General features: G+C 53.9%; 1 protein-coding gene across 6 annotated transcripts; it reads left to right on the top strand.

Moving 5' to 3' along the window:
- The first annotated feature begins 348 nt into the window (after positions 1-348).
- Positions 349-24,336, top strand: RBM5 (RNA binding motif protein 5). 6 transcript variants are annotated; one of them, XM_036333512.1, is made up of 25 exons: positions 349-466; positions 1,620-1,699; positions 3,224-3,389; positions 4,089-4,244; positions 8,255-8,324; positions 8,805-8,878; positions 11,222-11,305; positions 12,124-12,184; positions 12,646-12,711; positions 12,985-13,145; positions 13,562-13,659; positions 14,242-14,329; positions 14,455-14,532; positions 14,615-14,687; positions 15,308-15,393; positions 15,784-15,868; positions 16,059-16,150; positions 18,647-18,808; positions 19,298-19,447; positions 19,577-19,648; positions 20,653-20,832; positions 21,450-21,524; positions 22,644-22,741; positions 22,819-22,948; positions 23,780-24,336. In XM_036333512.1, exons 2-25 carry the CDS (start codon positions 1,683-1,685, stop codon positions 23,903-23,905), a joined length of 2,448 nt encoding a protein of 815 aa, XP_036189405.1. In that variant the 5' UTR covers positions 349-466; positions 1,620-1,682; the 3' UTR covers positions 23,906-24,336. The 6 variants fall into 6 exon arrangements, with proteins under 6 accessions (XP_036189405.1, XP_036189408.1, XP_036189410.1 ...); XM_036333513.1 differs by having other exon boundaries at positions 360-470; XM_036333514.1 differs by lacking the exon at positions 349-466 and adding an exon at positions 916-1,225.
- Positions 24,337-24,586: the final 250 nt, after the last annotated feature.

Raw genomic sequence — 24,586 nt, 5'->3', positions numbered from 1 at the left:
AAGATGAAATAGATATTTGTAAAGTATCCTGCCCAATAATCTTAGCGTCCAATAATGCAACATAAGATGAACTAGCGTTTCTTATCTTAAAACCGGGTTAAACGTGCTTGTAACAAAGACAAAACATTGCTATGCCTAATAACGGTAAAGGCTCTAACCCGGGTCTGCAAAGGGCAGCTTGGCAACCGGCGCGCGTTTGAAGAAGGGAAATACGCAGGAAATTAACGCGGGGCGTAGTAACTGACAGGCTGCCCTAGCGACCACACTTCCCAGCAGCCCTCGCGCAGCCAGGCGCCTCCGCGGATTGGACGCCTCCTCGGGGGGCGTGTCGGGGGAGGGGTGGGCGCGAGGCACTGTGGGTAGGAGACGGCGGTCGACGGAGGCGCCATTTTGTGGAGCGGTGGTCCCCGGTTGGAGGTTCTGAGACACAAACCCGCTACCTCGGCCGCTTGGATCCTTCCTGGAAGTAAGTGCGGCGCCGGGCGTAGCGACCGGCGGTCCCCGCTGTCGGGGCGGTGCTCGTGGGGCCTCCCGGGCCCCCGCGCTCGGGCCACGGCCGTCAGCTCCGGCCGGATCTCTCCGCGGACTAAACTGCCCGAGGCGGCGGAGGCCCGCGCTCCTCGGCGCCGCCTGCGCCGTCAGCTTTCCGAGGGCCGCCCCCCGCCCCGCCCCGCCCAGGCCCGCTTCCTTCGGGCTCTGGCTCCGCAGCCCAGATGAGCCAGGAGCCGTCGCGGCCCCTCGGGTGCCTCTCGGCCCCTCGGGTGCCTCTCGGCAGCCCCCAGCCGCCCTCCCCGGGAGGCTGCTCGGTGATGGCTGCTCTGCGGGCGGGGCCCTCTGGGGGGCGGGAGGGGGGGCGTGTGCCGGGAGCGGCGGGGAGCCGGACGCCCCAGTCGGCCGCGCCGGCGCCGCCATCTCGGCCGCGACACCCCGGGCGGTGGGTCTGGGCACCGGCCCGGCGTCGGGGGCGTATCAGAGGTTCTGCCCAGGCCCCTGTCTCCCGGACGGCTCTCCCCGATCCCGATGCCGCCAGCGTTCGTTGGGGGCGGCCCGGGACAGCCTCCGGCCTCGCGGGCGGCGGCCCCGGCCGCGGAGGTCCGTGTCGCCCGGGAAGCAAGTCCAAGCCGTGTCCACGCTGGCCGCTGGCCGGATGGCAGTGGCTTCGGGGCCGCCGTTGTGTCGCAAGTGGAGTGGATTTCAGTCAGCTCAGCATCCCGCCTTCCGAAAGGTTTTCGATTTCCCCCGAAACGTTTGGGTCTCCCGCGGCTCCTGAGTCAGGGCCCGATCGCTGCTGTGAGGGTCGCCTCCCCCACGGCGGGCCTTCGACCCGGAGCCCAGGGCGCCGGCCCGCGCCGTCCTTTCTGCTGTGTAACCCGCAGGGGGGCCGGAAGGCCTCCCGCCGCTCCCTCGGGGCTCCTTCCCCGCAGGCCCCTGCTGTTGGAAAGGCGGTTCCCCTCGTTAGCAGAACAGCCGGACTTGAACGTTGACAGTTTGGTCCCCAGCTTCCCGCCCCCCACCCTGCCCCCCAGGCTTCGATGAAGTTCCGGCCGCTGTAGTGTCCCAGCCCCGGAAGGACTGACAGTGACTCGGGTTTGCAGCAACCAGTCTCTCTTTTCTTCTAGAAAAAAACAAACCCTACAAACCGTGAACCTTTCGGAGCAGCGAGCTAGAGCTGCAGTCAGACAATGGGCTCGGACAAACGGTAAGTCGCCGCTGCACATGCTTCGACCTCAGAGTTTCCCGGGGACGGAGCAGTTTTTAAAAAATTGTTTAGTTTATCAAACAGATGTGCAGGCGCCTGTCTGTGCCAGGCACTGCTGTGCGCACTCCCGTGACCCCGGCTCTCACCAGCGTGTAGTGCAGGGAGGGAGCGGAAGTGGGGTGCGAGTCCTGCTGCAGGAAGGCGGCTAGGCTGCTGTCAGCACGGGGAGCGTGGGGTTCTGGGAACAGCCGGTTAAGCTTCCCGGGGAAAGTGTTACCTAAGGTGGAGCCTGAAGGGTAAGGGGTGCGGGTGGAGTGGGTCGGAAGGTCCCAGGGTGGGTGACAGCTGTGCAGAAGTCAGTGCCTGGCTGCAGCCGTAAGCGACCGCCGAGGGCCAGTTCCTGTCCCCTGCATGGCAAGACGACCCAGATTTATAGGCTGGGAAGTTTTCGACCACAGATTACACACAAACTGCTAAAGAATTAGCGCCGGATTAAGTGGGAGCTGCGGCTGCTGTGTCAGCTGTGGGTTCTCCCACTCGGGCCATTTGATTGAACACACAGCCTTTCCTTACTCAGCCACCTGCCTCCTTAGCGTCCCGGCCAGTCCCAGTGAAGGACCAAATTGATGGCCCAGCGGGACTCGGGAAATGGTCTTGTCACGTGATGCCATTATTTTAATTCTGTGTCAGCAGTCTGTGGTTCCAAATAACTTTCAAAATTAACATTTACCTTTTTAGGGCCTGTCAGCCCCAGGCTTCACATCCTGAAACAGTCCTAGGCTACTGGTTTTCATTGATTTCTTTTTATTTGGATGCTTTCAATGCGCCCTTATAAACCTGGCCTTTGTCTTCCCTTACACAGCAGTTTTATGAACCTGGTACATAACTTGTGAAATAACTGTGAATATCTGTGGTCAAGTGGGTTCAAGCCTCTTGTTTTTAGATTTCCCAGTGCTGCCCAGTAACCAAAGATAAACTAGATGTTATAGGAAAAAATGTTCTCTGACAACGCTGGGTATGTCTAACAGATGAACTACTTTGTTCACTGCCTGCTGGGGGAAAAGATGTATGTAACTCATCCAGGCTGTTGTGATACCCTTGAGAGCAGATGAGCCAGGATGTGCTCTCCTTTGAAACTGGGTGAAATGCTAATAATTTATTTCTCCCTGCCTTTGATCACTAAGATCCAAGCCAGGTGTAATGGGGTGATGCATAGACCACAGGCGTGAGAAAATACAGAATGCATTTGAACACTCCCTTTCTCAAAAATATTAAACCCAAACATTTGATATCTGAATTTTCAGATTTAGTGTGAATTCCTAAAACTTAGTTTTGCATTTAGGAATATGGATGTTTTCCCACTGGTTGTCTTTGTGACCTGGGATTTAGTGATAAATTTTAAGGGATACATATAACTATTTGTATATCTTGTGAACTGAGCTGTGGACATGTGTTCAGCCATGTTTTCTAAAGGTACAAAATGTGATTTACTTTAGAATAAATGCAAATTATTTTCCCTGGCAGAGTGAGCAGAACAGAGCGAAGTGGAAGGTACGGCTCCATCATCGACAGGGATGACCGCGATGAGCGGGAGCCCCGGAGCAGGCGCAGGGACTCGGATTACAAGAGATCCAGTGAGGACCGGAGGGGGGACCGATACGACGACTACCGAGACTACGACAGTCCCGAGGTGAGTGACAGCAGCTGCGTGTGGGTTTGTCAGCATTCGTTATGACTTGTACGCATAAGACGCCCAGGCTTCTGGAAGTAAGTATCCCACGTGTGGACGTCTCTCCGGGGGCATGACATTCAGACACTCTATTGTAGTCATAGAAATATCGGCCAGGGTTCACTCAGGGCTTGCCCTGTCCCAGGTGCTCTTGAGTGCTTCGCTTCTGTGAGCTCACTGAGGTCTCGCTCCAGCCTGTGAGGTGGGTGGTACCCCATTTTAAGGATGCGGCATGCGGGTGTCATACTGAGCCAGCCCTGCGCCTCAGCTGGCGTTCCTGAAAGTCGTAGTTTCCGTTACCTTAGCACAGCTTTTCCATGACCCTTTCCATGCGCGGCTCTGTTTAAAGCAGTCGTGCTGCACATGTCATTCTGCACTGGCCTTTTCCTTTCCCACTGTTTCCTCACACATCATCTTCCTATCGTAACAGGCAGTGGCATCTCGCTGTGTTGGCATCTGCACGGTGAGTGGTTCAACTGCTTCCTGAACTGAAGGATTGGTGACAGGGTTTCTTTGGTTTGGTTCTGCTGTTTTAGGAAACACCGCAGTGACGTTGTCATGGAGTTCTTGTATCCTCGCTATTGTTCCCGAAGATAAATTCCAGGAGTGGGGGTATAGGGCCAGTGGGTTTTCATTGTGGTTTTGTTTATTGTAAATCAGAGAGAACGTGAAAGAAGGAACAGTGACCGATCCGAAGATGGCTACCATTCAGATGGAGACTATGGCGAGCATGACTACCGGCACGACATCAGCGACGAGCGGGAGAGCAAGACCATCATGCTGCGCGGCCTTCCCATCACCATCTCGGAGAGCGACGTAAGGGGAACAGCAGCTCCGTCAAGCGTTCTGGGCACAAGGGGCTTCTCCCCTTGTCTTGTGTTATTGTTTGGGCTCAAGCTAACAGCTCAGTTAGTGAAGTAGGTCTGTCTTTAGGGTCGACTTCTCTCAGTTGGGTTCATTCATTCATAGAAATTCCCATTTAGACTGACATTCCTTACTGCAGGGATCGGGTGTTAGTCCTTCAATAGCCCTCAGAAGGCAGTCAGTACCTTTTTATTGAATTGATTAATTGTTTGGTGAGCGTGTATCAGTAAAAACACTTTTGTCCTGATCTGGCCCCATTTGACTGGATGAGAATTGTACTGCATTTGACACATCCGGAAGCCTGTTGAACAGGAAGCCATTCCGACCACCTAGTCCTCAGGCTGGCCGGCTGGGGCCTTGGTGTCCTGGCACTGCCTGGTCTCTTTTATTTTAATTCTTTTTTGTTTGTTTGTTTCCTCTGGGCACTGCCTGGTTCCCAGTGGCATCTGTCATTCCATCCAGGCACATCCACCCCGACTCCCCCGCAGGCCACCTTGGGCATGTCCATCGTGTGCTTTTTCTGCTCAAAGGCTACTTTCTGCAAAGCCTTTCCTGACCCACCAGGTGGAAGGCCTTCCTCCTCTCTTCCCAAGCTCTGTATTCGTGACATTCATGTGGCACTTACATCAGCACATCTCCCCCCCCCCCCCCCCCCCAATGGGACCAGCCGTCTCTGAGATAGGCTTCCGCGCTCTAGTGCAGGAAACCCCTCGGCCGATGGTGGTGGTGAAATGGATGTGAGGTTTTGAAGTGTTTTTGAAAGGTGTAAATGCATAGCGTTGTGCCAGTATCATCTTGGAGCTCTCAAATTAAAATTCTACTAATGTTTATGAGTTTGAGACAAAGCTGAAGGTAAATACTGGGTTCGCACAGCTTTGGTCTTCTAAAGGCTGGAAGTGGCGGTGTGAGGTGGGGCGCTGGAGTGAGTGGTGGGACACTGGTGGGGACCCACTGCACACCTGCCGTGTGCTCTGTGGGTGCTCCGTGACGCAGAGCCATGGAGCCCGTCTCAGGAAACGCTTAGGTCAGTGAAGGCGAACCTCTGACACGCGAACTCATTCTTTTGGTTGATTTTTCTTTGTTAAATGGCATTTAAATATATAAAATAAATATCAAAAATATAAGTCTTTGTTTTACTGTGGTTGCAGATATCAAAAAATTTCTATATGTGACACGGCACCAGAGTTAAGTTAGGGTTTTTCAAAATGCTGACACGCCGAGCTCAGAAGGTTCGCCGTCACTGGCCCAGGTGAATAGCTCAGGTCAGTGGTGAGGACAAAGCTGAGGAGACGGGTCGGTGTTGGAAACAGTCTATTGCGAGAGGTCCTCAGGCGCCTCAGAGCTTCGAGGGGGTGTTGCTGGTGGCAGGTGAGGAAGTGCTTCCGGGTGAGAGACGCTGAGCTGGGCCTTGAGGGGTAGGAGTGTTTTGTCTGGTGGAGAGCTGGCGGGAGTGGGGGGCTGGCCTCCAGGCAGGACTTCACATGAGCAGGCCTAGGAATAGAAAGATACTGGATTTAGACGAGACCTTGCACCCAGCTTGTGTCCACGAAAGTTGAAGGCTGTGGTAGGAGAGGTGGCTGGGAAGGTGCTGTTGGGACAGGTGCTGGAGGCTTTGGAAGCCCAGCTAAGTGTAAAGGGAAGTTACTGGGGGTTTTGCCTGGTAGCGAAAGCTGTGCGGGCTGGAGTGATGGGAGGAAGCGTGATAGTTAGCGAGGGCAGGGCTGAGCTCAGAGCGCAGCAGTGAGCATGTGGCGTTGGGAAGAAAAGCCCCACAGGAGCCAGTTCAGGAAAGAGCCTGTCCATCCGACTGTCCCCTTGAGGCGTCTGTGGGGCCTGTGGCCCCGGGAGCCCAGGGAAGGTGGTGGTGTGGGGAGAGCAGGCTCTAGCTGCCACTGGGGCCTCCCTGCTGGTGACAAAACGAGATTGTCGGGCTTGTGTTCTAGGCTTGTTTGGGGAAGTAGAAGTCTCCGCCATAGAAGGCTGGTTTTCAAAGTAGGGTTTCTGAGGTGCCCAAATATTACAGAACTAGGGTCCCTCGACCTGGCCTGCGCCCTCTCGCAATCTGGGACCCCTCAGGGGATGTTGGAGGCTTGGTGCATGGTTATGGCCCGATCCCCACAGACCAGGCTGAGGGAACCCAACAGTGCGTGCACTGGGCCTCTAGTGTGCATATAAGATCCTTTGTTAATCTCTTCCCACCCCCCTCCTCCCCCCTTCCCTCTGAGATTCATCAGTCTGTTCCATGTTCCCATGCCTGTGCGTTGAGCGTCTGCCCCCTCGTGGTCATTGCACGTCATAGCTACTGGTCAGGCAGTTGCTTAGGCTTTTTTTTATTATTATTAATATATTTTATTGATTTTTTACAGAGAGGAAGGGAGAGGGATAGAGAGTTAGAAACATCGATGAGAGAGAAACATTGATCAGCTGCCTCCTGCACACTCCCTACTGGGGATGTGCCCGCAGCCAAGGTACATGCCCTTGACTGGAATCGAACCTGGGACCCTTGAGTCTGCAGGCTGACGCTCTATCCATTGAGCCAAACCGGTTAGGGCTGTTTAGGCTTTTATATAGATAGATACATAGTCTTAGAAAAATTGTTGGGCTCTTTAAAACACTTTAAAAGCATAGTATTTCATCTTTTCCTGAGCTTCAGCTGTCGCTTTCATTCTTGTTTGCCTCTTTCGCTTGTCCTCCCACTGACATGGGAATTCTTAGAGTAACTGTGTTTAGTTACTATGTTGCCGTGATGTTTCTGTATCGCTACTTTGGAAGGAACTGTCTTTAGTTACTAAGCATGAACCTGAGTCAGTGTAGCTTCTCATTCTCTGAAAAATTGAATACAGTCCATTTTCCTTGTTTTGGGTGGTTGCTGTCTGTAAATTCACTGCTCCTAGAGGTGGTCCAGAGCGGTTCTTGTGAGCTTGTCACAGTTTTGCCCACTTTGTTTTGCATGTAGTTGTTTAGAGTTGCCTTGTTTAATAGATATCGTTGATTTAGCAGCCTCGAGCTCATGGCCAGCAGCACTGTAGGTCATGGCTGAGTAAAGCTTACCTGGCACGTATATGGGGCACCTCGTGGCCTTGCACTGGGGAGCCATTAGCCAGTGATGTCAGCAACAGCGCGGAAATGGGACAGCTCGGCGCTAAGCAGACTGAAAGGGCCTTTTGTTTGGAGTGTGGCCGCTGGAACAGGCAGGAGCGATGGGCACGAACGCTGCGGCGCTGACTTGCAGTCAGAGACTTAGGAGCAGGCATGTTCGCAAACAGAAGCCACGCGTGATGAGGATCTACGGCGTGGCCCTGCCGCCTCTGCACGTGGGGCCGCCGAGAATCCCTGTTTCACATATTTGCTCCTGTTTTTCCCCCTGAGAGTATTGCTTCCTGGAATTATTACTAAAGAAATGAATGCAATTTTTTATCGTTGCCTTTTGCAATAAGGGCTTGGTGTGACATCGGTGAGAAACCTGTCAGCCAGAATTGCTGCTTCTAGGCCCAGTTAATGTTTATTTTAATTTATTAGGGGCCTAACAATAGATGAGCTTTGTTAATTTTCATCATTAAAGTAAATGTAAGAAAATTCTTAAGATGTGCAGAAACTACTTAACTTAAGGGGAGTTTCTCGTTTTTTGGCCATTGGTTCTGCTCCTTTAGCATAAAGGGCCGTGAGATGAGGCTAAAGGGGGAGGCGTGGTGGACAGGATGCTGGGAGCAGACCGTGTGTCCTAAGGTAAATAATGGGCCTGAGGGAGCCCAGGTGGCACATAGCGCTTTAAGGGCGCAGTGACACGGGCGTTCCTGTGAGAGTCCTCCTTCTGGTCCACGTGTTGCATAATTGCATTCGGCGGATGGAAGTTCAGAACTTGGCTAATTAAGCAGAGATGCAGCCCCAGTCCTTGAACTTGCTTTGGTGCGGAACAGTTTGTGGCTGAAGCTTTACCTGTAAATGTGTAAAACCCTGTGCAGATTCGAGAAATGATGGAGTCCTTCGAAGGCCCTCAGCCTGCGGATGTGAGGCTCATGAAAAGGAAAACAGGTGAGAGCTGAGTTCCGCTGTCCGGGCCTCTTCCCCGTTCCCCGTCCCCCGTCCCCCGTCCCCAAGACCCTCCTGACCCCCAGCCTTCGAGCACATGAATTCAGAATGACAGGTTTGCCATGGCTAAGGAATGTGACTCTTTGCAAACGATGTTATAGAGCATCTGAGGACCTTTTTAAAAACTTTGTGTTTAGGGGCTTTTCTTTCCTCCGGTAAGTAGTGATGTATAAACTTCTTGTTCGTAGTCGGTTGCATGGTTACTTTTGAAGCGTGGAATCAAATCGAGTGGCTTTTAGCTCAGGCGGCTTGGTTCCTTGCCATGGCAAAGTATCAAGAAGATCCCCAAGTCAAGTCACATTTATAAAACTGCTTCCCAATTGGCTTTGTCCCACGGTGTTGAAGCAGTGGGAGAGAGATTCGCCTGTTATAAAGGAACTGACTAACACAAGTATCCCGTCTATATCTGAATGCTGTCTCTAGGTGTAAGCCGTGGTTTCGCCTTCGTGGAGTTTTATCACTTGCAAGATGCTACCAGCTGGATGGAAGCCAATCAGGTTGCTTCACTCACCAAGTCTAGATATTCATGAAAATGGAACAAGTCTGTACAATTTTAAAAAAGGTTGAAGGAGTGGTTTGTTCCAAAGGAGTGACTTTACAAAAAGAAAAGCTTTGTATATATTAAAATTGATTCAACTAGAATAAATCTAGTCCCAAGGACGCATGGCAGAATTCGCTCTGCCCTTGGCCGTATCTGCCTGGCGGGGCTTGGCTACCCCTGACCACCTAGCTGCTACTTACCAAACACTCCGTGTCCCCTTCCCCTGCTTATATGTTCCTGTTCATGGTGTCATTGAGAGGAATCTCAGAATCTCCAGCTCTCTCTGACAATGAAAAGAATTCAATAGAAGTCTGCTGCAGGCATTTTACAAGTAACTCCCTATTTCTCCTGGACCACACCCCCCCAAGGCATTACTGCTCATGTCTTCAAGGGCTAGTTAAGGGCCTGGCGGAATGTGTGGACAGTAAGTCTGAGGAGTGTAGCGGGGAGCCAGTGCCCTGCTGTCTAACCTGGTTAGAGTGGCATTAACATTCTAATCTCCCTGGGAACGCCTGGGCTGGCGGTCCAGAGCAGACCATTGCTGGTTCTTGGAGGTGGCATGAACTGAAGTGTCAAGATTGCGTTCAGTGCTTGGCACAGACGTGACGTTTTTCCAGGACTCCAGAGCACAGTATTGACGCCTTAACCAAGTGCATTCTGGGACGTTTTCTTAACGCCTGTTGCTTTTCTGCAGCATTTTATGATTTGTCACCCATAAGTGAGAATTCTATCCTTTGATTATTAATATATTGCCGTTTATAACTAGACTCACTAATTTTGATTGGTTAGATTTTTAAGCCTTGTTTTCTTAACCCAGCGGTGGCACCTGATCTTCTAAAAGTGGAGCGTCATGCGTTTCCCACGGGGACACCATCCCTGTCCCTTCAGAAGGTGCGCCAGCTCCTGTGAGTCTGTTCCCTTGGCGTGGCAGCATCGCTTGCTGCAGTGGCTGTGTCTAAGGACTTGCCTGGGAGTTTCAAACTCCTAAGGGATGAAAAGCCTGTAAGACCTTTTAAAATCTCCACAATTTTAATGTATACAAAGCTGTGTTAGTGTAATGCTTTATTACAGTTCAAACTCACTCCAGAAAGCAAAGGCCAATAGGATTAGGGACTCAGTGGTAGTTTGGAGTCTCCCCAGCACCCACCTCTCCTAGTGGGTGACTTGTTGCCATCTCTCCCGGCTTCTTTATTTTTGCTTCTGTACAACAAGGAGTGGGTGGCCCCTCGGCGCCTTCCTCTCGGCCAGACGTGTGGTCTTGCCTTTAGATCTTTCAGAGACCACATTCACAGCATGTCTTAATCCTCCAGGATTTGCAAGAATCAAATTGCTCAACAGTATGTATGTTCAGAGGGTTAGACTCCTTTTAAAAATCTGGATATCTAACCTCCTGCTTCAGTCACCCCATCCCTCTCCTCCCCCCAAAAAAGAGAAAGAAAAGGTGCACCTGTTAAATGAAGACTCTTTGGGGGCAGGTGCTGGGCGTGCTCTTGGCTAGACTGATTCAGCTTGGAGTCTTGAACTTTTCAAATTAAGTCCCTCTAAGTCACGTGGTTGACTTGAAGGATGAGGTGGCGTACAAGCATTTACGAATCTTTCCTACCCCCTGAAGAAACTTCATTGGCCTCCTGGTTACCCATCTTGAAGAGAGAGTACCATCTATTTCAGTGAAAAGCACACCTGTCACCTAGGGCATTACAGGCTGCAGTCGGCAGAAAGAAGCCTCGCTTAGCGACTTAGACTCGATGGCATTCAGCATAGTCCCTCCTGAGCAAGAGCTGTGACAGACTCCCTTTCAGAACGAGTTTCCCTCCCCTGCAGCTCTTCCTGAAGCAGGAGTTGGGGGGCAGGGCAATGTGAAGGCTCTCAGTTGCCTAAGGATGGGGGACGGGGCCAGGCGAAGCGGAGCCCGAGGACACGTGCTAAGGGCTTAAGTAGGAGACAACTCAGAATTGGGAGAGTTGTGTTTTCTGCTTTTTGAACTAGACTGTCACCTCGGCAGCCTGTCACTGCCGAAGGTTAGGACTCCTGTCTGCTGGCGACGCGCCTGGTGCGTGTCCGCGGTTAGCGTTGGGCAGCGTTCTCAGCATCCCTGACTCCGTTTACCTTCACTCCGCATCCCATTCTCTTGCTGCCTGTCGGAAGGATTGGATGGGCAGAGTATAGGTGGCGGTGGTTGGTCCTCCCCGTATTGTCCATTTAATTCCAGAGCACTGATTTTTCCGAAGTGTGCTCTGCCCTGGGAAAATGGACACACGCTTCCCACAATGGGAATAACTAATGACTTCTTTTTTTACAGAAAAAGTTGGTGATTCAAGGAAAGCACATTGCAATGCATTACAGCAACCCCAGGCCCAAGTTTGAAGATTGGCTTTGCAACAAGGTACGGCTGTTCTCCCGCGTTCCCTGGCTCCTTCGGGGTTTTAGTGTGTGTGTGTGTGTGTGTGTGTGTGTGTGTGTGTGTGTGTTCGTTCATGTGTTTGTGTACGTCCAAACAAGGGACCGGAAGTGCCGGTCACCAGTGTTTGTCATAGGGTGATTTTTGTGCTTTGTGATGTTCTTTGGGTCCCCCTGTTAGAGGACAGAATCCCTAGAACACTTGTGTTTTTATTTACTAAGCCCAGGTCCTCAGCCCAGTGCTTTAGTTAAGGTTTTAGGTGTTTTCACGTTACAGTTTCTTCAATTCCTGAGCTCTCAGCTTTGGGCAGCCCCTCAATGACATGAACAACAGTCCTGTGACCCGGCTCAGGGCTCAGGTTACGTGAGTCCTGTCAGGGTCCAGGGCACCACGTTGAACTTGGGTGTGGCATCGACATGTTGAGAGGCTCGCACTCTGTCCTGGCTGCGCCCGTGTCCACTCCTCTGTCTACGTTGTCTGTGGACATGGAGTGGTCCGTGTCGGCGCTTCGATATGAGGGAGAGCTTCGCCAGTGACTCCTTGTAGGTTTCTGAATGAACTGAAACTTTCCTCCAACTTGATAAAAATGCAGTTTGTTGCAAAATAGGCCAAGATGTGTTTTTCTCAGAGGAATGCCCGTAGCAAAGCAATCTGAGTGTGCAGGGTAACACCCTGTGTCTTGGGTCCACGGTATTACGCGCTGCTGTTGACATTACTGACTGGGACGAGCCCTGGCCCTGCCGCTCTGACCCACTTGGTTCCTAGTGAGCCTGGCAATTAAGGTGAAACTTTTTTTTTTCCAGTGCTGCCTTAACAATTTCAGGAAAAGACTAAAATGCTTCCGATGTGGAGCGGACAAGTTTGGTAAGCCCGGGTTCAGCTGTTTGGAATATGCAGTAAGACCTGACTACTGGGTTGTCTGTGAACTTGAGGGAACGTATAGGTTTTAGGACATATAAACAAGTAACTTGGATACTTTCCTGAAACCTGTACCATAGGTTCGGTAGGTGCTGCTGGTGACAGCGGGCACGGAGGGGCCTTTACTTCCCAGAAGGAAGTCTGCTTGCCGGGGCGCACTCTGCACCTGCTCTTTGAGCACAGGGGTCGGGTCAGCCCTCCACGGTGACCCTCCACGGGCCTGGTCTGTGCATTTCACACCGACCATGTCAGAGTTCACGAGGTTTTATTACAGCCACACGTGGGTACAAAAGAAAACAACTTCACTTAACACTAAGGCTTTGGGGTGTTAATATATTTCGTTACTAAATGCGTTGGTGTGCTGTCGGCTTGTCTTCTGTTGCTGATCTCCCTCCTTCCTCCTGCAGACTCGGAGCAGGAAGTGCCCTCAGGAACCACCGAGTCGGTTCAGTCTGTGGACTACTACTGTGACAGTAAGTCCGTCTCACCTGCTGGCCTCTGTGTCAGCGCTTGGCTTTTCTGTTCTCTGACCCTTTTGTCATGCGCAGCAGCAGCTGCTGCAGCGTGTCCTATATATAGAAGGTTGGTTTTTAGAATTTCCTCCGTGTCAGAAAGAAAGGTACACTAGGAACCTCCCCAAATAGATGTGCGTGTGTGTGTGTACTTGAACCTGCCTTGAAAAGCGCTGGCGGTGGGACGCATTTACACGTCATGTGTCTTATGTCATGTGTCTCCTTTGCCCCCAGCAATCATTCTCCGGAACATCGCCCCACACACGGTGGTGGACTCTATCATGACCGCACTGTCCCCCTACGCGTCCTTGGCCGTCAACAACATCCGCCTCATCAAAGACAGGCAGACGCAGCAGAACAGGGGCTTCGCGTTTGTGCAGCTGTCTTCCGCCATGGTGAGGGGCTCGGGGATCTCTCCTTTGCAAAGAGACAGCCTCAAGAGGCAACAGGGTTCATCCCGTGGTGATACTAAATTGTGAGCCCAAAGTTCAAGGCTACCTAGTGGTGTGTGGCAGTGCTAAGTCACGGGCTGGTCGCTGGAGGAGTGTGACGCGGGCGGGGCGATGCCTGAGCCCCAGTGAGTCCTTCGGGCTTTGCCATGGGTCGACTTCGCATTTACTCCATTAAGGGCACGGAGCCTCCTTGTCCTGGAGGAGAGGGAGGTGGTTTTTTTCTCCAGGTTTCACAGCCACAGACAGCAATGAACTGCTGTTCTTTTTTAAGAGAAAGCTCTGTTCTTTCCAACGTGGCGGGTGGTAGGGTGAGGTTTCCAGTTACACGACACAGTTGATTTCTTCCCCTTCTCCTTCAGGACGCTTCTCAGCTGCTGCAGATATTACAGAGTCTCCACCCGCCTTTGAAAATCGATGGCAAGACTATTGGGGTTGACTTTGCAAAAAGTGCCAGAAAGTGAGTGGCTTCAGCATCCTTGTTTCAAACTGCTGTCCGCGCACGCTTGTCCGGGATGCTTTGCTGACGGTCCCGTAAGCTTCGTCTCCACGCTGGGCCACTCCCCTCCCCGGTCACCCAGGCTGAGAGGGAGACCGTTGTCTCCCCTCAGAGCTCGGTACCTTCTGGCCTCTGTCACCAGTTGCCAGAAGACTTGAGAACAGGACACAGGCGGGCCGAGCGGGGGGGGCGGGGGGTGAGTGCTGTGCCGGCTCCAGGGCACACCTGTCTGGAGAGAATCCCTTCCTCCCGGGCTGGCGGGCCAGGCTTCATGAGGATGGGCGCCGTCTGGCATGTAGGTTTCCGGTGTCTAGTGTCATTGCTCATCCAGCAGACGCCTCATTGGGTGGCGGGTGCGCAGTAGAACAGGGACACTTGCCCACCGAGGACTTTGCCCAGGGAGACCCCTCCCCGTCTGCAAGGTGGCCTTGCTGGCATCGGAGACCTCCCACCAAGGCTGGAGGGAATCACTGTGTCCGTGGCCTGTGGGGTGACGGCCTGGAGCATCCTGAGGGGTCACATGGTTGGGTCGTTGTGTTTTAGAGACCTGGTCCTCCCCGATGGCAACCGGGTCAGCGCCTTCTCTGTGGCCAGCACAGCCATCGCTGCCGCCCAGTGGTCGTCCACCCAGGTACGATGGCCCTCCTCCACGGTGCCTGCCTTAGTAGCTCTCGGACGGTTTTAGGGAATCCTTCCTCGTTTCCCTTCCTGGTGTCCACTAAGGTGGTCTGTTCGTCGTCTTTTGGTGTTTTCTAGTCTCAAAGTGGCGAAGGAGGCAATGTCGACTACAGCTACCTGCAGCCCGGCCAGGACGGCTATGCGCAGTACACCCAGGTAGGTGGTAGCTTGGACCGATCCCACTTCTGGTTCCAGAGGGTTCTGAGAACAGCAGCCTTAATGGTGGACTTCTCTTCAGTACTCGCAGGACTACCAACAGTTCTATCAGCAACAAGCTGGAGGGTTGGAATCTGATGCGGCATCTGCATCAGGTAGAAACTTCGTCTCCCTTTTCTCTTTTGTTTGAGGAGAGGCACCTACGTGTTCCAGCGTCACCCAGAGCTCCGAGTCCATTCCCCGCACGCTGGGGGGCACGTTGAGGGTTGTCAAGGGGCTGGGAAGATTAGGGTGCTCGTGGTCACCAAGATCTGATCACAGCCTCTTAGAGAGCGTGTCGCAATGAGGGTTCATTCTTGGACTCACCTCTATTGCCTGCTCTGTGTCCTCGGGAAGCATGAGTGCCCACGCAGGGTCAGGGGACAGAGGGTGACCTGGAGCCTGGTACCCAGACATCCATCAGAAGGGTCACTACTAGAAGCCTCTGCTTACGTTTTGTTCCAGAATCAGGAAAGCCTTGAAGCTCGATCTTTCCTCCGCTGCAGAGCAGAGATGGTCTCTCCTCTATAGCATCCGCAGCAGGCTGACTGCGCTGGGTCTCACTCTAGCAGGGTGTGCAAGCGGAATGGCCGTAGGTCAGGGCATGTGTGGGAGTCACTAAGATCTCACAGACACAGACACAGACACAGAGGCTGGGCTGGGCATCGCGGTGCAGATGCTCGGCTCCGAGTGCCGTCCGTGCCGGCTCTCCCTAACCCCGGGGCTTCTGCCACAGGCACAGCCGTGACCACCACCTCGTCCGCTGTGGTGTCCCAGAGCCCGCAGCTCTACAATCAGACCTCGAATCCGCCCAGCTCTCCGGTAAGCCTGCTCCCAGACACAGCTAGCGCCTGTCGGGCGACTTTGTTTTGCTGACCGAGTATCATCCTTTCGTGCTGCAGGAACCACACCCCAACCTTACTTCTCTCTGTCTGTTGCTATTAGATAATAAAATAATGTGCGTGTGTATTTTAAATGTCACATTCCAAACAGGTGTGTTTGTGCTTTCTGCATGCTTTGACTTAATGACCTTCAGCGAGAAAGTGGGAGCTACGTGCGTCTGGCTCCAGGGCTGCCTTAGAGCATCGTGTGTGTGTGTGTGTGTGTGTGTGTGTGTGTGTGTGTGTGTGTGTGGCCCTTCCTCCTGGGTGGTGGTGATTGCACCCTAAGAGACTGTACAGTTGAACTCATTGGAGCCGCTGTTCTTTGCAGACTGAGGAAGCACAGCCTAGCACCAGTGCAAGTACCCAGGCCCCTGCCGCTTCCCCGACTGGTGTAGTTCCTGGTACCAAATACGGTAAGCCGGCCGTGGGGCTGTTGACAGTTAGAAGGTCCTGGTTGTTGCCTTTGTTTGACGAGTTCCTCTCCCTTCGTGGGTGTCGGAGGGACGTTTGGGGATGTGAGAGAAGACGGTGACAGCTGCATCTCGGCCGAGAACTGTGCAGCAGTGTCTGCCTGCTGACTCGGTGCTGGTTTTGCCTTTGCAGCGGTGCCGGACACGTCCACTTACCAGTACGATGAGTCTTCGGGCTATTACTACGATCCCACCACAGGGCTGTACTACGACCCCAACTCGCAGGTAGCTGCACTGTTCTCCTTGGTTCCACTCAGCACATCCCAGCGTCATTGAGTCCCGGGATGAGGCATGAGGTGAAATAGCCCCTGCAGCGGAGCAGGTGGCCCAGATTCGCTTTAGCTTCTCCACAGCCATGGAGCCCTGGCCTGTGTGGCTCACGCGGTTGGAGTGTCACCCTGTAACCAAAGGGGCGGGTTCAGTCCCAGGTCGGGCACTTGCAAGAAGCGGGCGATAGATGTAAGAGAAAAACATCGATCCGTTGCCTCCCACCCCGACTGGAAATGGAACCCGCAACCTTGTTTTATGCAGTGGTTCTCAACCTTCTGGCCCTTTAAATACAGTTCCTCATGTTGTGACCCAGCCATAAAAGTATTTTCGTTGCTACTCCATAACTGTCATGTTGCTGCTGTTAAGAATCGTCATGTAAATCTCTGAGATGCAGGATGGTCTTAGGCGACCCCTGTGAGAGGGTCGTTCGACCGCAAAAGGGGTCGCGACCCACAGGTTGAGAACCACTGGTATGAGGATGATGCTCTAACCAACTGAGCCACCTGGCCAGGGCTCGAGGATTTAAGTTTTTAATTTATAGGTTAGAAAAACTGTTTTGAGGTATAACATACATACAGAAAAATGCACAGAACTGAAGTGTGCGGTTCTCTGAATGTTTACACTCCTACACCAACCAGCACTGAGGAGGGAGCAGCCCTAGCGCATGGCAGATCCCCTGCCCCTGGCAGTCAGGACCCCCCTTCTCTCACTGCTGTTCTGACTTCTCACCATGGACTCTTTTTCAAGTAGCATTTATAGGTGGCTCTTAACCTTTCTGTAAAGACCCAGATAGAGCCCCAGCCGGTGTTGCTCAGTGGATAGAGCGTTGGCCTGTGGACTGAAGGGTCCCAGGTTCGATTTCGGTCAAGGGCACATCCCCGGGTTGCAGGCTCGATCCCTAATGGGGGCGGCAGGAGGCAGATGATCAGTGATTTTCTCTCATCATTGATGTTTCTCTGTCTCTCTCCCATCCTTTTGAGCTCAATAAAAAATATTTTTTTTTTTTTTTAAATATATTTTATTGATTTTTTTACAGAGAGGAAGGGAGAGAGACAGAGAGTTAGAAACATCGATGAGAGAGAAACATCGATCAGCTGCTTCCTGCACATCTCCCACTGGGGATATGCCCGCAACCCAGGTACATGCCCTTGACCGGAATCGAACCTGGGACCCTTCAGTCCGCAGGCCGACGCTCTATCCACTGAGCCAAACCGGTTTCGGCAAAAAATATATTTAAAAAAAAAAAAAAAGACCCAGATAGAAGTTGGCAATTGTATGTCTTTTCCACATCTTTTTTTAATTGAGATAAAGTCCACCGTTTTAACCATTTAGAGTGTACAGCTCAGTGGTGGTGTGTGCGCTCAGAGTGTATCTCTGTCGTCGACCATCACCACCATCTAATTCCAGAACATTTCCATCATCCCGTGGAAGGAAGCCCTGTGCTCGTTACGCAGACGCTCCCTAGTCCCTCGCCCCGGGAACCTGTCTGCTCCTGTCTCTGGGTTTTTCTAGTCTCCCGTTTCAGATAAATGGACTCAGATGTGACCTTGTGTCCAGCTTCTTTTCTTAGCCTCTCTGTGTTCTCAGGGGAGAAGTTAGCAGGTTTGTGGAGTGGCGTTTTATTTTGGGTGGTGTATGTGATTTTTAAAGAGGAAAGCATCTTTAACACTCCGTAAATAAAACTGTGATGATCAGGAGCTGGAGCCAGAGAATACAAGAGAAGTGCTTCTAACAGGAACTTGCATTGAGAGCCCGTGTGTCAGAGCGGCGTGAGGCTGAGGGCGCCGAGCAGGCTGAGTCTGCCGGCTGCCTCCACCTCCGTGAAGTCTGGCCCCTTCCCAGGCCGCTCTCCTTGCTGGACACAGAAGGTGTGGCCTGTGTCTGACCCACCCACTTCCCAGCAAGAGACATAACAGGCCCTGCTGTGGGTCCCTGTTGAGCAGGTAGAGTGACAGACAGGGAACAAAGCGAGAGAGAGGTGCCGCCTCCGCTGGGCAACTCGTCCTTCCCACGGCCTTCGGATCCGGTTCCTTCACCTGCCACCGCCTTCCGGGCCCCGAGCCGGTGTTGGCAGCCCTGTGTTTGGTGGCCTCGGTGTCCGAGTGCTGTGCCTGTTTGAGAGCAGTTAGCTGGTTGTCACAGGGGATGTGTTCTGGCCTCTTGGTTTGTTTCAACGGTCTGTGGAAAGGAGTCGGGTTAATGAATGGGAACTAGACTCTTGAGAAGAAACCAGATTATACTTTCACTCAAGAAGTTTCACACTTTCGCTGGCTGGTTCATCGTCCTCACCCACCACGGCGTGCAGCTCCCCTGTGGGCAGGAGGTGTGATCTCCGCAACATGTTTTGTTTGTTTTTGTTTTTTTAAAAATAACTTTGATGTGTCTTTTGACAAACTATTTCTTTAAGCTGTTGGACAGCAGAGCGTCTGCACTGACTGTGTCTGTTTCTAGTACTACTACAACTCCCTGACGCAGCAGTACCTGTACTGGGACGGCGAGAAGGAGACCTACGTGCCGGCCGCCGAGTCCAGCTCCCACCAGCAGGCGGGCCTGCCTCCTGCCAAGGAGGGGAAGGAGAAGAAGGAGAAGCCCAAGAGCAAGACGGCCCAGCAGGTGAGGCGCCGCCGGCCGGTTCCCGCCGGGCGTGCTGTCCGGGGTTCTGGCTGTGGCATTGCGGTCCGCTTCACCTGGGTTCCTTTTTTCCTTTAATTGGATTTGTTGATGTTTAGAGAGAGGAAGGGGGCATCCATTTGTTGTGCCGCCTATTTGAGCATTCGTGGCTGCTTCCTGTCTGCCCTGACCGGGATCAGACCCGCAGCCTTAGCATATTGGGACGGCGCTCTAAGCAGCTGGGCCGCCCGGCAGGGCGAGCGTTTGGCAGTATGTTAGTGGTACCGCCGGTGTCTGTCAGGTTGCCTGTGCACTTGGGACTTGTTGGGGGCCTCAGGCTGTGGAGCAGTCTTCATGTGGTGACTCGGAGCGGTTTGTGGTTAGAAGTAGCAGCAAAAGCGGTTTTGTTAAGCGATGTGGCGGAGATAAGACCCGCGGTGCGGCGCATGCGAAGCGTCTGCCTGAATGTCTCTGTGGTGGTTTGGACATTAGATCGCCAAGGACATGGAGCGCTGGGCCAAGAGTCTGAACAAGCAGAAAGAGAACTTCAAAAACAGCTTCCAGCCCGTCAGCTCCTCGCGAGAAGAAGAGAGGAGGGAGAGCGCCGCGGCCGACGCGGGCTTCGCTCTGTTCGAGAAGAAGGTCAGGGCGGCAGGCGGCGGGCGGCGGGGCTGCGGGGCGGGGGGGGGGGGGGGGGCGGCGGGGCCGCGGGCGCTCCCTCGGACGCGAGGCTGACGGGACACGAGGCTGATGACGTGCTGCGTTTCCCAGGGAGCCTTGGCCGAGAGGCAGCAGCTGATCCCTGAGCTGGTGCGGAATGGAGACGAGGAGAATCCCCTGAAAGTAAGGAGCTCGCCAGGGTTTAAAGGCCGAGTCTGTGTCTCTCTCGCGGCGAGGCCGGCTCTCGGCTGCTGTGGCTCCTGCTTCACCCGGGAGGCGGGGTGGTCGCTGGGGCGGGTGTGTGGCGGCTTCTGCACGGACTCGTGCTCGGGGCTTTGTGTTCCCCGAGGGAGCAGGCGAGATGGAGCAGGAAGGAGGCCTGAGTTCCTGAGCCCAGCTCATTGCGTTTTACTGCATGTGTTAGTAGTTGGGGTGTGGAAAGGGAACTAAGAGGAAATGTGTGTGTTGTTGATCCTCACCCGGGGATATTTCCCCATTGATTTCTAGAGAGAGTGAAAGGGGGGGAGGGGGGCGAGAAGCATAGACATGAGGCTCACATCGATGGGTTGCCTCCCATGCACACATCCAGGCTGGGGATTGAACCTGTGACTCTTCAGAGCGCAGGCTGGTGCTCTAACCATTTAGCAACACCAGCCGGAGCAAGAAACGTCTTTTACTTGCTAGATACTGGGCCGTGTGGGCTGTTTCTCTGATCTGTTGTGTTTGGGGTTTTCCTGTGCGGTCAGTGGTCTGAAGACAGCCATCTGGGAACTTTCCTTGGGCCCCACGTGGTCGGTACCAGGAAGGCTGTCCCCAGCACTCGGGCCCTGGCTGCTCCATGCAGTGGTGCAGTGTGATTGACTCTAAGGCAGTGGTTCTCAACCTGTGGGTCACGACCCTTTGGCGGTCAAACGACCCTTTCACAGGGGTCGCCTAAGACCATCCTGCATATCAGATATTTACATTACGATTCATAACAGTAGCAACATTGCAGTTATGAAGTAGCAACGAAAATAATGTTATGGTTGGGTCACAACATGAGGAACTGTATTTAAAGGGCCAGAAGGTTGAGGACCGCTGCTCTAAGGTGTGGCACAGAGCCATGGAGGATGCGTTACTGCCTCCAGATACCAGCTGTACTACCGCCCATTGTACATTGCCAACGACCCTCCTCCTCTTGTCCCCAGAGGGGTCTGGTGGCTGCTTACAGTGGCGACAGTGACAATGAAGAGGAGCTGGTGGAGAGACTGGAGAGTGAGGAGGAGAAGCTGGCCGACTGGAAGAAGATGGCCTGCCTGCTCTGCCGGCGCCAGTTCCCAAACAGAGACGCGCTGGTCCGGCACCAGCAGCTCTCAGACCTGCACAAGGTGCCTGCTTCTCCCAGCTCTGGGGCGGGAGGGGGCAGCTGGGCGCTGGGGGGCTTGGCCGTGAAAGTGCAGTGGATGCTCACATGCATGATCGCCTTTTTTTATATATTTTTTATTGTGAAGCGGGAGAGAGAGAGAAACATCTGTGATAAGAGAGAATCATTGATCGGCTGCCTTCTGCACGCCCCCTACTGGGGACTGAGCCTGCAACCTGGGCATGTGCCCTTGCCCAGAATCGAACCCAGGACCCTTCAGTCCGCAGGCCGACGCTCGATCCACTGAGCCACACCAGCCAGGGTGTGCTTGCCTTTTAGAGGCTGTTCCTGGTCACAGGCGACCGCAGGCACTGCGGGGTCCCTCCGGACCACTGCAACGAAGCGAGTTGTGAGCTTCTTGCTGGCGGGGGTCTCGCCTTCAGTTTGTAAAATCAGCACCTGAAGCGCTGGGGCCTGCTTGCGGCGGCCTCGGGGTGAGAATGAAGGAGTGTGGGCTCGTGCACGCTGCCTCTGCTTTCGTGCTGGGGTCGCTGAGTTTAGAACACAGCAGACATGGGTGACGTTAGGATGTGTCACCTGAGGGTGGTCTGAATTCTTACCTGTGTCACATCTCTTCTGCAGCAAAACATGGACATGTACCGGCGGTCCAGGCTGAGCGAGCAGGAGCTGGAAGCCTTGGAGCTGAGGGAGAGAGAGGTGAGCGGGGCGTGTGCCGCTGGAGAGAGTCTCAGGTCTCTGCCCTGAGCTTCTGTTGGTAGCACTTGGTTCCAGGTCCAGGGGAAGGTAGGGAAGGTGATCACACACTTAGCGGCCGCTGTGGCTCGTGAAACTGGACCCAGGCCACACGTGCTTTGCGAGCCCTGCATGGTCCCTTCAGGAGGTGCCCTGAGGCCTGCTCTCGGGTCCTGAATGCCAGGTACTTGCAGGGGAAGGACCCGGGTTTGAGGAAGGAGCAGGGGCTCTCTCTGGCCCAGTGCGGAGAGCCTTCCTGGGCGATGCTGAGGCTTACATTAGGCCCAGGAGGCAGCAGGGCCTGAGTGGTTGCAGGGGATGTGGAGGAAGCAGTGGATGGGGCTCAGGTGAAGGCAGCAGAAAGCCTGTGCAGCCAGCAATGGGCAGGGAGAATGGAAGCCTATAGATTAGAAATGAACCCGTGGGCCCTAGCTGGTTTGGCTCAGTGGATAGAGGGCGGCCTGCAGACTGAAGGGTCCCAGGTTCGATTCCGGTCAAGGGCACAGGCCTGGGTTGCGGGCTTGATCCCCAGTGGGGGGCGTGCAGGAGGCAGCCAATCAATGATTCTCTCTCATCATTGATGTTTCTATCTCCCTCTCCCTCTCCCTTCCTCTCTGAAATCAATAAAAATATATATTTTTAAAAAGAAAGAAATGAACCCATGGGCAAGTTACTTGAAATTCCCGCCACAAGTAATCGGGAGGTTCTGTAGGTAGGGGCTGGTTTCTGTTTTGTTGTTTTCCTGTTTTTCCCCCACTCTTTATGGTGCCAACTCCCCAGGGACTGCCCAGGTCTCGGGCCCGGGGGTGGGCCTGTCCAAGTGCCGAGGGGAGAGGATAGCTCTGTGCTCCTCCTCCTCCTCCTCCTCCTCCTCCTCCTCCTCCTCCTCCTCCACTTTCTCCTCCTCCTCCTCCTCTTCCAGGACCGTGGCGGGCTGTGACGCGTGGTGGCCGATAATAAGCCTGCTCATTGGGGACGTAGCTCTCCACAGGGCCCGCAGTTTCTCAGGCCACTGGTGAGGCCCTGGAGTGTGGCTGCCGCAGGCTGAAGCCTGGTGTCCGAGCTGTGTTTGTTCTCGCGCAGATGAAGTACCGGGACCGCGCCGCTGAGAGACGGGAGAAGTACGGCATCCCCGAGCCGCCAGAGCCCAAGCGCAAGAAGCAGCTGGACGCGGGCACCGTGTATGTGTCGTGAGCACGTCCCGCCTCCTCCGCGGGGGCTCGAGCCCTTTAAGTAACTCTGTGTTTGCCGCTGGCAGGAATTACGAGCAGCCCACCAAAGACGGCATCGACCACAGTAACATTGGCAACAAGATGCTGCAGGCCATGGGCTGGCGGGAAGGCTCGGGCCTCGGAAGGAAGTGTCAAGGCATCACGGCCCCCATCGAGGTGAGCCTGGGGCGGGGCTCCGGGGCCTGGGACCCGGGCAGCAACCTGACACAAAACGGCGGTCTCTCCACAAAGGGTTCTGCTCCCTGCGCCTCCCTGACTCCGCCTCTGCTGAGATGGCAGTTGGGAGGAATGCTCGCGTTGTCTGGTGTTTGGTGTTGTCCTGAGGGTAGACCTGTTTTCTCCTGAGGCCTGTGTATTTCTGTGTCCTTGGTTGTAAACAAACCCTTAGCACCACGCAGACCCCTGTAGCCGCCATTGGGTTATTGAAAGGTATCGTGCTTTTGTTTCTTTCCTGGTGGTTTTGGTTAGGCATAAAGCAAATTAAAATGTAGGATTTTTGTTCACGTGAAGAAATCCTTTAGTTGGTCGGAGGTGAGATTGAGGTTCAGTCCCAGGATCAGGGCACCACCCGCTGGCCTTCTAGACAAGACCCCGCAGTCACCGCTCCCTCCCCACCTGCGCCACCACTTAGGTCACACCTTCCCGGCCGGGTCTGCAGGGAGCTTTGCTGGCGCCAGGCCGCCCTGCCGCTGTCTGAGCCCTTAATTACCAGGCCTTTCCCGGCTTCGGTCATGTTTGGGGCCTAGGGCCTAGTTTCCGGCGCCGATGCTTGCTCAGCAGACACTGGGCGTGGGGGTGGGGGCGGCTCAGTCTGCCTGTCTCCTTGGCCCATCTTATTCCCTCAGACCCTATACCGGCTCCAGGTCTCCAGTGCTTAAGTCCTGTCTCTGGCGCCTGGTGGGTGGTCCTGCCCGGTAGGGAGTGGGCTGGACGAGGCGTGGAGCGGCCCATCGCCTGCCAGCGCTGACAGCAATTTTCTGCCCCCAGGCTCAAGTCCGGCTAAAAGGAGCTGGCCTCGGGGCCAAGGGCAGCGCATACGGACTGTCAGGTGCGGATTCCTACAAAGACGCTGTCCGGAAGGCCATGTTTGCCCGCTTCACGGAGATGGAGTGAGACTCCGAGAGGAGAGAGAATGAGGAGCTCCGAGGGCACGGATGGGCCACTGCCCAGCTCCCTCTCCTGTCGCCAAGGGCATGCCTTGCGCTGTTCCCCGCTCCCCGGAGCCCCCTGGTTGTGGGTGAACGCCTTCCTCCTTCCTGCCGGAGGGCTTGTGAGCGGCGAGGGACTGGTCTTTTATACTTCCGTGTACATAGGGTCACGTACTGTTTTACGTGCAGCCTGCGTGTGGGCCGCCAGCCCCGCTTTCCTGGGGCATGGCGCTGCCCTAGGTGGTGTGCGGCACCAAAGCCGCCTCGTTACTTGTGTTTTTTCTTGGCAAAAGCCTGTGTATATTTGTATATTAAACATTTGTACAGAATTTTGGAAGATTTTCAGTCTAGTTGCCAAATCTGGCTTCTTTACAGAAGAAATACCGTGAAAAATGAGTGGCTGTGTCTCTTTATTCCTGGGAGACGGGGCGGGTGAAGCGTGTCAGCCGGCTGGGCCTGGTGATGACGTAGTTGCTTAGAGGTGCTGTTTTATACTGGTTTCCATGCTCTGGTCACGCTCAGATGTTTTTCCCCATTACAGTTTACATTCAGTATTATATTTTACTTCTTTTAAAAAATGCGTTTATTGTTTTCAGAGAGGAAGGGAGAGGGAGAGAGAAAGAGAAACATCAATGATGAGAGAGAA

Source organism: Myotis myotis, unplaced genomic scaffold, assembly GCF_014108235.1.
Source record: "Myotis myotis isolate mMyoMyo1 unplaced genomic scaffold, mMyoMyo1.p scaffold_m19_p_13, whole genome shotgun sequence".
Classification (NCBI taxonomy): domain Eukaryota; kingdom Metazoa; phylum Chordata; class Mammalia; order Chiroptera; family Vespertilionidae; genus Myotis; species Myotis myotis.
This window is presented reverse-complemented; position numbering and strand designations above follow the sequence as displayed.